At 39.8% G+C, this 12,942-nt stretch overlaps 1 protein-coding gene across 3 annotated transcripts in view; it reads left to right on the forward strand.

Moving 5' to 3' along the window:
* The window catches only part of NME7 (NME/NM23 family member 7), a 95,034-nt gene that overhangs the window by 34,564 nt on the left and 47,528 nt on the right, over positions 1-12,942 (forward strand). For all 3 annotated transcript variants that reach the window (XM_040594048.1, XM_040594047.1, XM_040594049.1), the window contains exons 6-7: positions 1,393-1,600; positions 4,839-4,944. In XM_040594048.1, the coding sequence (XP_040449982.1) occupies positions 1,393-1,600; positions 4,839-4,944 (314 nt within the window). The remainder of the gene's footprint in view (positions 1-1,392; positions 1,601-4,838; positions 4,945-12,942) is intronic.

Here is a 12,942-nt window from a genome sequence, read left to right on the forward strand (position 1 = left end):
AAATAGTTATGAAGCATTACAAACCAAATAGAACAAGAATCTTCAAGGCAGTGAAATGTAAAATCTCTGACTCATTGATATTTAACATTGTAATACTAGTCTTTAAGTTCAAATTTAGTTTGCAAATTCATTAGTCAACGTAAGTCTACTGAATAGTAGGGAAAAATAGCAATTCTACTTGTTTGGAGAAGAATGTTTTTCTTATTAAAGAATTTATTTTTTAAAATGTATTTAAGATTCAGGAATAGTCTGTACAGTAAGCGGTGTTGTAGAAATTCCTTTTTTCTTGGGTATAGGTATGTGTAAGCCATTTAACTGTATTCTAAAGAAGCAGTCTCTGACCAACAGAACCTAAGTTCCAATAGCTTCTTCCTACGTAGTTTCTTTATGTAACTTTTCATAATTTTAATATTGTTCCTTTAGCTAAAAGCTAGTAGGATTTCTCTTCTCTTCTTGTCCATTGATCATTGTGTAAATGATCATTAGGAACAAGGTGGTTGGAGAAGCATACACATCCACAATTATAATTGCGTAAAGCTCTTTTTTTAAAGAAAGAAGTACAAAAAGTATTGAGTCAACTTTTTCCTTTGTTGGTTCTGTCCAGACTACACAGTGAAAAGGCAGGCTTGTTTGTATACATGTTCTGTAACGATACAGAAGTATAGTGAAGTTGTTTTGTTTAGTTTTTAAATAGAACTTTTGGGTTCCCAGTTTTGGGTCATTGTTTTCTGAGCGATTGAAGCGGTCAGGACAGGAGGCAGGCTGCTCCTGACAGTCTTTTCTCCTTACTCAGATTCATCCCATTAAAATCAGTTGAATTCTGCCTATGCCAGGATGTGATAAGTCACTTGGTGGTTACATCCCCTCTCCCCTGCAAACTTTCCAAATCTTGCTTCTCCCTTCTCTGCCACTTTGGATTTTGGCTGGGCAAAATCCACGGGAGAGATCCACGGGGCAGTGGAGAAATCCATCCTGACAGCAGTGCTGAAGTTGTGTCAATGGGGAGCACACACAGGTCATCTGTGGACAATCCTGAAATCCTGCTATGCAGAAAAGACATTCTTAGGAATCATTCCTGTCAGAAAAATGGTTAGCAGGGTCTCATCCTGTTTCCAGTACTTATCTTCTAAAAATTCATTTGAAATTTTAACATACAACACGGTAGCTTGAGTGAGTTTTTATTATCTGGTTCTTTCTCTGCAACCATAATAAGAAGGGAACATCTGCACGTGACCTAGTCCAACCTCCTAGTCAAAACAGAGCCAACTTCAAAGTTAGATCAGGTTGCTCAAGGCCTTGCTGAGTTGAGTTCTGAGCATCTCCACTGGATCATATGTATTTGTTGATTTTTATTTGTAGTGTTGATCACCATGTGCTGTTTCCGTTTTGCAGTGAGCTTCTCCAGTTTATAACGAGTGGTCCCATTGTTGCTATGGAAATCTTAGGAGATGATGCAGTTTGTAAATGGAAAACATTACTGGGGCCAGCAAACTCTGCAGTGGCTCAGAGTGATGCACCAGACAGCATTAGAGTGAACTTTGGACACGATGGCCTAAGAAATGCAGCTCATGGCCCAGATTCGGTAGCTTCAGCTGCTCAAGTAAGTTTTTGACTGTTTGTTGACTGAAGTTTATTTTTGCTTTATCTGGTAACAGCTGGGTCAGAAATTCCTCGTATTTTTCCCTGCTTGAGTTCAGAACTACTTGAGGTATTCTTCATAGATCGTTTTTACAATGGAAAAATAAACTGAAAACAGAAATCTTGTTTATCTCTGTCACAAAGGGGAGCCTTGGGCCCTTTGATCAAGAGAGCATGCCTGGTCATTTTTAATGTCTTCTGTACATCACAAGCATTGAGATAATTGCATAGTCTGTGTAATCTACCTGTAGCCTACCAATGTTGGTCATAAAAACAAAGGGATTAAACAATTAAATCCTTTTGTGCCCCCCTGCATTTCACTTATCTCTTCTCCTCTACAGTCCTTGCTAGTCCTCTGCCTGCAGCCTGCTTTCCTCTGCTGTTATTGTTCAGAACGAATAATTATGAAAACAGGCCACTTTGTAATGCTTTGTGGTTTAAGAGGTAGTATGGTGGGCTTGGCTTTGAGGAGTTCGGTTCTCTTTTGCTTTGTTTGTAGTGTGCCTTTCCTTGGTGTAGTGCTAAGAAAAAGCCCTGGGACTGGGTGATAGATATTACCAGCATTTCTACAGAATTGAGGTGACTATTTGCGTTGTGGGGTATTGTTGTGGGGTAAATGTGCTGATAAATGATGGCAAGAATAAAGATTACCTCATGATTGATTGGTATTGTGCGGTAGGATCTTAGCTCTAGACAGCAAGAAAAAAGATACCAGTTGTTGCTTCCTTGATCCTAGTCTTTCCTCTCTTTAAATTGGAACAGCTGGAGGGAGACCTGCCCTGGAATACCTAATAAACTGCCAAGTACTGTATACTAGAAAATATATGTAGACATGATTATACCCTGGTGGTGAGGGCAGGGCTGGCCAGCCTCTTCTTCGAGCTGGCCGTTAGGCTGCGTGGCATAGCAAGCTAATTGCAAAGTGTGTGTGGTTTTCTGCTGGTCAAGCACTCATCTCCCTGATCTGCCCCGTGCCTGGGCTTCTGGATCCTCTCCCTGTGCCTCTAGTTTTGATGAGAAATCATATGCTGGACCTGAAGTACTACTTCTGCTGGCAGACTGGATGAAGATGGTACAGAGTGAGGAAGAGTTTGGAAATTGATCTTTTCTGATGAAGGAGAATTATAATTAGAAACATCTTTGTAGTTCTGGTTAAATAGCTAGATATCCTCATATATGAGGGTGAAAATTTCCCTTTGTTCCTGCATACTGCCACGACAACTGTGACAGCTTTTGAACTGAGTGTGGGAAAGCATATCTTTTCACATAAAATGTTGATTAGAAGCATAAGTATGTGCTTTGGCTTAAGTTTGTTGTTCTTTTTACATGTCATTATTTTTGAAATGCTGTTTGAAGGCCTGAGTCATCCGCAGCATTTTTGTGTCTGCGGGATTATTTTGCTGAACTTTTGCAGGTGCATGCATCTTTGGGGTGTTACTGATACCAATCTTCAATAAAGCAAACAAAATTGTAAATTTAATACCCCTGTGCCTATTTTAATTCTAGTAGGCCCAGTTATATGGCTGTATAGCAATTGCCATGGAAACTAGTTGGCTGCACCTTGCAGAAGCTTTGCTGAAAAGATAGAAATATGTGATAAAGGGACCTAAATGAACTCTTCTGAAGGAAGACTGAAGTCTCAACACATTCAGTGAATGTGTTGTAAACTGAACAGTTAGAATGGAAGACTGCATCGTTCTTTTGGGGGCTAAATGACAAATGAAATTATGTCTCTGGTATACTCTAAGCTGGTGTCTCTCTGCAGTCCAGATTTTGGAATTTCTTTAGATTAGGAATAAAGGGAAAGGAAAAAAAATTAAGGCTCCACTTGGTTATAGTTTGGCATTTCATTATCCTAGTCCTTCAGCATTACCTAGTTACTTTTCTTTTATGTCTTTTAATGGATAAAACAAAGTGTTAAATATTGTAAATATTTTGCTGCCTTTTCCTGGCTGCTTCTTTTAGAGTAAACATTAATTAACAGTGGGACAAGGTCTTTGAAGCATGCAGCGTTTTATCAGTAGAAGGATGTAGGAAATAAACCCTTTTATCTCAGATATGCCCACTTAAAATGTGGATTTTTTGCTAGGAGAAAAACAAAAGCCGTTTTCCCTTCTATTGAAAGATCCACTAGTTTGAGCTGTATAAGTGTTCAGGCACAGATTATAGGAATCGTCAGAGTGCCATGAGCTAAAGGCTGGGATATAGCTAAGTATTGAGCTAGTAAATTAAATGGGACAATTTCAGAAACTGGTCTTTAGCATTGCTACTGTTACACAGGGAGAAATCAGATTTGGTAGTAGTATTTCCAGGATATTATTATTTCCCTTAAATGCAAATTTATCAATTCTTTTACTGAACTTGACCAATAGGTCTGAAATGCAATCTTCTGTTTTGAGCATTTGACTAATGCTAATTGGCAGATGGTGTAACATATGTGAATAAATGGTATGGAACAAGCATGAAGCTGGCAGTGAACAGTGAAAACATATCACTGAGGAAGGAAACCTGGCTGCCAGGCTCACCCCAGTATGATCTAAGACCCAAGCTATATGATACCTGGAATAGTGATGGTGGGAAGAAAAGAAGTGATCAGAGGCAAAGAGGTTCTTCTGATTCATCCCAGAAATCAGAGCAGTTGAGTACATCAGCTTCAATTCAGTAAGATTAAAAAAAAGACCCAAACAACAGTCAATAAGGCATGAGGATAAGTCAGCAATTTTAGACAAAGTTTAGTTGCTTATAACAAGAGGAAAAACATATAAACAAATGGGATAGAGGTCAGTTATGTATATGGAAAGAAAACGTACTGAGAAATGGATGGTAGTTGCATTTTTGCTCATATAGTGGAAAAGATCATGTGAAAAGAGGGAAGATAAAATACATGTATATGGGAGTGGATTTTGGAAAGATACTCAGGAAAGAGAGAGAAAGAATTCAGAAAACTGGTAACACCTCTACCAAGTGATTGTGGCAGCAGCATTTTGAATGCTCTGAATGGAAATGGATTGTGTGCAGAAGTGAAAAGAGGGAAAGAAATATTCAAATAATTTTTTTATGATTGTAGCAATGCTACCAGAGAGGGAAAGGTATTAAGGTTTACCTTCTGTGACTATGAATACTTCAGATGTTATTTATGATAAAAACTGATGTATGCAGCTAGATCAATCTAAAATGTATTCAATTACAATTGTTTTCAGGAGCTGGAATTGTTCTTTCCCTCCAGTGGAGGTCGTGGACCAGCCAACAGTGCAAAATTCGCAAATTGTACTTGTTGCATTATTAAGCCTCATGCAGTTAATGAAGGTAAGCAGTGCAGACAGTGGAGGTGAAAGCTATGTGCTTCATTTGTATCCATGTTCACTCCTGTGCCCTTTTCTGGGAGAATGAGTGCAAGAGCACAGGGCATATTTCATAGTACATGCCAAAGTGTGCAGATACATTGCCTTTCATAAACTTTTAGTACTTCTGCAGTTCAGTTCCATGAAGAGTGGGTCATGTGCTTTCCATGTGGATACTTGTTAATTTCAGAGTAAGAAGGGAAAGATGAAAAGAAAGAAGGACAAAAAAATACATGAGGTTTGATGACTCTTACTATGACAGTTTACCATGTCCTTCCTCCTGTCTGCCCACCAGACTCATCTGCTGGAGGTTACTATCCTCACAGCAGAGTAAAAGCAGGACACGTGGCCATATTGCAGGGCCTTCCACTCATGCAGTAACACATTACATTAAAACTACTTACAAAGGGAAATTTGTGTTGATATGGATCTTGTTCTGCTGAATGAAGTGGGGATGGAAAGTAGAAAAGGCTTGTTCACTGTATGAAAGTGAGCCAAAGACTTAAACCATTTGTTGAACTCTGTGATGCTTTCTGTGCTGGAGAATTCCCTGTGAGCTCACCATATGAGTATTGGAAATGTTTAATGCCCAACTGTTACCATGCAAAAAAATTCTCACTTTTGTGTCCTGTACATAGATACAGGAGCATGTGTAGGAGCAGTGAATGCAGTAAAATATTTTGGCTCAGGCACTGCAACAGTATTTTTGAGTGCAGAATAAATATTGCCATGTAAGAGCACTGAGATTTTTCTTAGCCAGATGCAGAGCACACTGCAATGTTTTAATTGCTTCTCCATGGACAGCTGAAATGGCAACAGCAGAAGTGGCCGTAGCAGTTTCCAGGCCTTTCACACCTCAAGTGGGATGTCTGGAGAGCCTGCAGAAAAAAAATGGCTTTCACAAGAAAGAGTCTCGCACTCACTGCCGATAATGTGCCTGTTATCTCTTTGAGGCCTTACATGGTATCTGCTACTGATAAGGCTGCCATGCAGCAAAGACAGAGTGATGTTCCTTTTACAGAAATATGGGCAGCAGCTGGGACTGTGAACTTACCTAGTAAATGTTTGCAGAAGATAAACTTTTCTGTGGCAGAATTGTTGGAGTCCTTACATTTGATTGTGAAAACAGCAAAGTGGATGACTTGGGCTGTGCTTTTTTATACGTGAGATATAGTTTCTGTTATATATAGGGGCTCAGACTTTCTCTTTGAGAGTTCAGGTTCTCCCAGCTTTTAATCTTCTTAATTTCTGTAGATTTCATAGTGCCTTGTCTGTTACTTTTTTTTCTGTTTTCTTGAACATCTCAAAATTTTTCTGAATCATCAAAGGACAAATTCTGGGCCTGTTTGCACTGCCCTCTGGGAGTGTGAGTGTCTGGAGGAGAATGGGGGTGGTGACAGAGAAAGAGGTACGGGTGCAGATAAACAGAAAATGTAAGTGCATGCCCAGCCTTGCAGTGTGAGCACTAGAAAGACTGGACTGAAGTTGAGCTTCATATGCCACTATTAAATGTGGCACATATATGCCACATACAAAAATGACTAAAAGTCATTTTTCTTACACCCAAAGGGCTGGAGGGGCAGACCATAGCTGCCAAACAGCAAATAAAATTTGAAAGCCAAGGTGTACTTTGTGTGTGAGCATTCTCTGTCCATACAGCTTTGATTACTACTCTCAACAGAATGAAGAAATCAAAACTGAATTTTCTTTTCTAAATCAGTAAAATGTTTTATCGATTTCTCATGGTTTATCTCCAGTTAACAACTAAGCACCATACAATCTCTCACATGCTCCCCCCAGTGGGATGGGGGAGAAAATTAGAAGGGTAGAAGTGAGAAAACTTGTGGGTTGAGATAAAGACAGTTTAATAAGTAAAGCAAAAGCTGTGCATGCAAGCAAAGCAAAACAAGGAATTCCTTCACTGCTTCCCATCAGCAGGCAGGTGTTCAGCCACCTCAAGGAAGGGACTCCAGCACATGTGACAGTTATTGGGAAGACCAGCGCCATCACTCCAAATGTCTCCCCCTTCCTTCTTCTTCCCCCAGCTTTATATGCTGAGCCTCGTATGGTGTGGGAGATCCCTTTGGGCAGTTGGGGTCAGCTGTCCCAGCCGTGTCCCCTCCCAGCTTCTAGTGCCCCCCCAGCCTGCTCACTGCTGGGGTGGGTGGGAAGCAGAAGAGGCCTTGACCCTGTGTAAGCGCTGCTTGGTGGTAACTGAAACATCCCTGTGATACCAACACTGTTGTCAGCACAGATCCAAAACACAGCCCCATACTAGCTGCTGTGAAGAAAATTAACTCTACTCCAGCCAAAAGTAGCACTCAAGTTTAAATTATTATAAAGAATGATGGAATTCAGCGACTGGCTGTGCTTTTATCTTACTAAACTGTTCTTCCTGCCTGTTTTCTCCAATGTTATTTTGAATGTTTCAAAAACCACAGGTGCTGCATCTCTTAAAGAGATTATGAGACTGGGGAGGTCTTGTAAAACTTTCCAGAAGTCTGGCTTCTGACAGGGAGATGGGTTTAAGGAAAGGAAGTGTCACTGTCTGGGTGGTGGACTACCTCGTTGGCTGAGAGCACTGGTTTGGCTTCATATTGCAACTGGACTGGTTCCAGTCTGCAGTTTGAGGTGAGACATCCTTTCCAAGGACTGCAGGAACTCTCCAACATCAGCCCAGTGGCCCAGGAGCATTGCAGGAAAGAGGATTTGGCTTTCTTAACCAGTTCTCTTCTGTCTTCCTTTGTCTTTCTCATATTCTTCTTCAGGCAATTTTTTTGAGTAACAACAAAAATATCAATGAGTGACATCTTTTTTAGTATGCTTGGTCTTCTGTAAAGCACTTTCCATAGTCACAGAAGAGTCATGCTTAACAGAGTAAAGAGCTGTGCACTAGATTTCCAACAGTTTTTGGAAGTCTTAATTCTGAAATTACTCTTTTATGATTAAAATGCCAGTTTGAAAGTTGAAGGAACATACCCTTTGCTTCCTGTGGATTTTTAGGCTTTTAAAGTTTTGAGCATGATGTGTGGCATCATATGCTGTGTCTACAGAAATGCCACCATTCCTCCTTCCCTGTGCGGACTGTTTTGGAGTCAGGGAATAGCATGCTAAAAGGGTTTGGGGGGATCAAACAATCTGCTCAGAACTCCCAGCTGCCTGTCTGAAACAGGCAGACAAGAAGGGAGAAGCCCGGCTTTAGGGATTAGAGAACAGAGACATGGCAGTGGAGCAGGTTGGCCCCATGGGTTATGCACCTGTAGGCAGAATGTTTGAGAAAGGAAGGCTGAGCTGTTTGGGCTGTTTGGGCTCTGTGATCCATGACAGAGCTGGGAAACTCTGCTCATCTCGTCTCCCTTTCCAGGTCTGTTAACAACTGTGTTCAGTGATACCCAAGACATTCTGGTTATATTAGCAACATCTTCTGTATCTCAGTTGAAGTAGGTGCTATAGCAACTACTGAGCTGCCCTGTTGGCAAAATTGCATATAGGAGACTGCGTGGTCTTAAAAATAAGCAACTTGTTTACCCCCAGCAGCAGTGGCTCTAGCTGTGGCTGTCCACCCTGCTGTTTCGCGTGGGGAGAATGTTAAGTGCAAACACAGCAGCTGGAGAGGACAAGAAATCCCATGCAGCCATCAGTGTGGTGAAAAGGTGGTTTAGCAGAAGCATGGAGAGGAATTTATATGGGTCAAAGCAGCAGAACCTCTTATGCATTGCAGATTTGGTTTGTGCTCCACAAATTTTCAGTATTGAGTATCTAAAAATAAACCTTTTTGCTATTTCCTATGTGCTGCTGAGGCTTTGAACTTGATTATCTAATTACCATGAATATAATCTGCTCATTAAACATTTACAATTACGTGAAGTTTCACTTACGTACTTGAGCTTATACAGAGCTTTAGTCTTTATTTCTGCAGAAACATTTGACTGAATTCATAATTTGAATTTTGGTTCCCAGTCTTTTTTCCCAATGTGTCTTTTTTCCCAACGTGTCTTTTTCCTCTGGAGTCCCTTGCATAACTGATTCTTAGAAGGAAAAATCTTTCCGTTTTCCACCCTGGAAGTTGGTTTGCTTTAACCACAGCTGTAAACTGGGAGGCTTTTCAGCAAGTTTACCTTCCTGTCAAAAGGCTGGATCTAATCTCTAGTTTACTCTGGTTAAATCTTGGACAGAGTTCGTTCTTAGAAACTGACTTTGATCGCCATAGAGGGTTTGTGGGGTTCCTATCCAGTGACGGAGCAGTGGAAAATCTCTGGTGGTTTTATCTCTGGCCTTGCTGGCCCGCTCCTGACAGAAACATCTGCTGCCAGGCACTTCCCTGGCTGACTGGCAAGTTAGCAGCAAGCAAAGTCATTGTATTTTAACTCTGAAGAGGGCTGGGAAGAGCAGTTCAACTCCTCTTTCTCGGGTGCTGGCAGAATGCGAAAGCAACCTGATGGTAATCCATGAGGACTTGTTCTGAGCAGGGGTGGGTCAGGGAGACATGGTGTGGTTTGACCCCTCTAGAATGTGCCACACTTTTCAGTGTCTCTTAGCCTCCTCCTCCTTCTTAGTCAAGGAGCGTGGTAACTAATAAGCACAGCTCTGGGATTGTATGCATTAATTGTTTAATAATTTGAAAGTTTTAGTGTAGATCTGTGTTCTGTAATCCACTTCTTGTCCTTGAAGCTTCAGTTAATTCAGATACAATCTCACAGTTGCAATCACTTAGACATTCTGGTTTTGTAATTCCCCTCATGTTATTACATCTGGAGTTATTAGCAGTAGTGCTTAGAAGCCAAAATTGTAAATGCACCAAAATGAGTGAACTTAAGTTTTGTGCCCTGAGGACAGCTATGACTCGACTGTTTTGTTGGCAGAAATAGCACCTTGCAGATTACTGGGTGGGATTAATTTTAATGTGTTTATGTGTAACAGTTTAGTCATGTTTACCATAGGAATTGGAATTTGATATTTTATGACTGGTTTAAAGTTTCTTTGATGTGGTCTTTACTTAATCCCTTTGAAAAATGAACAGAGAAAAAATAGGAAAATAGTGATGATCAGGCTCTAAAGGCTGCGGTCAGAAGTGTGTTATATTTCACATTTTGTACTTGGGATACAGCACAGAGCTCAAGAGGTGAAATCCTGCCTTCCTTTTCTGCACTCCCAAGCTGAGATATGGGTTCTCTTCATGTCAGAGTTTTGCCAAAACACATTTGGAGCTAGAACTATGCCATGAACTTGAAAACGAAAACTGCTAGTCAGGAATTCATTGGACATAATGCAAACTGAAAGGCCTGCCTAGAGGTAAGGAAGCCTCTATAGTGTGGAGGGCTTCTGGGTGTGAGACTGGCTACCACAACAGGTTTGTTCTCCTAGTATGTGTTAAGCTTGAGATTTTGTTCTAATATTTCTGTAAGTTAAACCCTTGTTCCTCTTACGGAATTAAAAAAAAAAATTACAGCACTGTCTTCCACAGTATTCTTCAACTAAAATTTAAGTCTCATAGAAAACAAAAGGGTTCTTTTCAAGTGGAAAAGATATTCTGTGGAAATATGATTTTAGACCTGTTCTAAGTGGATGATAAATCTTATAGAGTTCTATCTTAACTTATTAGTTACTGGACAGCTTTAGAAAATCATAGACATTTATATTGAGCAACAAAATGCTGCATGACAGGTACGATAAGGATGGTATTTAGTTATTTATGCAAAGACTTAAACAATTTTTTATTGAGGGAGTAGTTCCTTGCTCCAAAGACCAAACTTTGACAAAAAGAATACCAAGGACAGTAGTTCAGTCTCAAGCAGGTACAGAAACAGGGTTTACTTATGTAGAATCTCAAGTGAAGTTACTTCATAAGAGAGAGTGGGGAGAGAAGGATTGTACCGAGTGGGAATCCAGCATTGTAGTAGATTATACATCTGACTGCAGACACCTGAAGAACTGTTTCTGACATGCTGATATACTTGTTGCTCATTGAAAGGGAGAAGGCATTGCTGTGAAAATGTCCAATTCACCTGTATAGTATGCTGAGTATAGTTAGATGTATGTAGTTACCAAAGGAAATAAGCTGAAAGAGAAAAAGAGGATGTGATAGAAGAGGTGCAAATCTGTCATCATTCTCAGGACTAGGTATCTGTATCATTGTTTTTATCATACTGATGAGTATTCATTAGATAAGATTAAAAAAAATTGTAAACAAACTGGAAATGGTTTCCTTTTTCACCCCGGGTTTTTAGACATAAGTTTGAGTAACTCATTACTTTTACGTTTAGGAAACTTGAGTAGAACAAGGTTTTTGAGAAGCTGTTTTCTCATGCTTGAGAAAAAATGAGGAATGCAATTTTCTCGTAAGTAATCTGAAAGTATATCTTCTGTCTGTGATAAGTATGCATAATAGAAAGGTGAAGTGCAGATGCTCAGGACTTCACCTCATTGTAGGCATATTTCTTTCTGTATATCTTGTCTACAAGGTTGAGTGCAAAAAAGCATCAGTTATAGCCTTGATACACTTAACAATTAAAAGTCTGGAAGGAACTGTTTGAAGATAGAATCTGGAAATAGAAAAAAAAGTGGGCTGCACATGTATCTTTGCAGATGCTTCAAAGAAGTACAGTGGATTATTTGAGGTGTGACCTCTGGATATTCCCATATGCAATATGGCAGTCTTAGTGCTGCAGTCATGCGAGAACTATGCTTTCAGATGCAAGCATTTTCTTGCATGTGGATTTGCCCAGGCAGAAAACATGTTTATGCAAAATTAAATGCACTTTGTTTTTTACATTTTCCATAAATGTATTATATATAGGGTGTTGTGTTTGGTGATGTCCGGTGGTGCTGTTTTGTTCGTTTGTTTTCTTTTTGGAGAAGCTAGGAAAAAGTGATTTAAATAAAAGCAACCTACTTTACCACTTTATCACTGCTTTTTCAGAAAAAGAATTTAGTTTCCATGAGAACAGGAGTCCACCCGCTTCTGTGTTTTAATTTCTTTGCTGTAGTTGTAATGGTGGATATTCCTTGCTCAGGTTGCTTGTTTTTGAAACCAAGTCTATGTTGTTTCTTGATTATTTCCTGCATAAAGTTTTAGCAGCTTGGCATTGGCTTCCTAACTTAGACTGACTTCAGATTCCAGTGGCTATTGCAAAGTGATATTCATTTTTTCAAAGTATGAAAAATTTATTTTACATTTCAATTGATAGAAGTAGAGAGGGAAGTGCACTGAACCTGGAAATCCTTTCTGACAGTTTGAGGCTGGAAGGAAGAGGAGGAGGTATACTTCAAAGAAACCCCCCCCAGTTCAAATGGCACAGTCAATCCTTGCTGAAGCTTATAAGTATCCTACTACTACTGGAAAGAGTGTTTGGTGGACTTATATTAGTGGTGCTCATGTAGCTGAAAATCATCTCTGTGCTGGGATGATGGTGTTAACATAAAAAGAAAATAAAAAGATACTAGGAATGGGGGTTTATTACTGCATTTTGGAATTTTTGTTCTTAAAGGGGTAGAGAAAAGTTAATCCCAAGAGTGGTCCAGGGAATTTCAGGCTAATGAAAATTCTTTCATACCGATGGAATCGATACATCAAGTGTCTATAATTTCATTTAAATCACTCAGTGATGATATGGTGGATGTTTACCAGCATGTCTTTTTTGAAGGAAAACCTGCTTTGCTGATCTCTGAATTCTGTAAGTATGCTTTCCATAAAGGAAGGTAACACAGAGCCAGATAATCTAATTTACTTGAATATCAGTGCCTTCCTCAAAGTCCCTTGCTGTGAGAAAAACAAAATTTTCCTTTAGTAAAGCAATTCATACGTTTAGGTCTGTGCAGCATAGGTATCTGCATAGCTTTAGATGTTTTCTTGAACATAAGCATATCCAATTAAAAGGGGCTTATGAGTGAAGTCTTGTCACCCATCCTTGCGCCTGTTCTTGTCAATATTGGCATTAATGACTCAGATGGGGAAGGACAGGGC

Source organism: Falco naumanni, chromosome 5 (assembly GCF_017639655.2).
Source record: "Falco naumanni isolate bFalNau1 chromosome 5, bFalNau1.pat, whole genome shotgun sequence".
NCBI lineage: Eukaryota > Metazoa > Chordata > Aves > Falconiformes > Falconidae > Falco > Falco naumanni.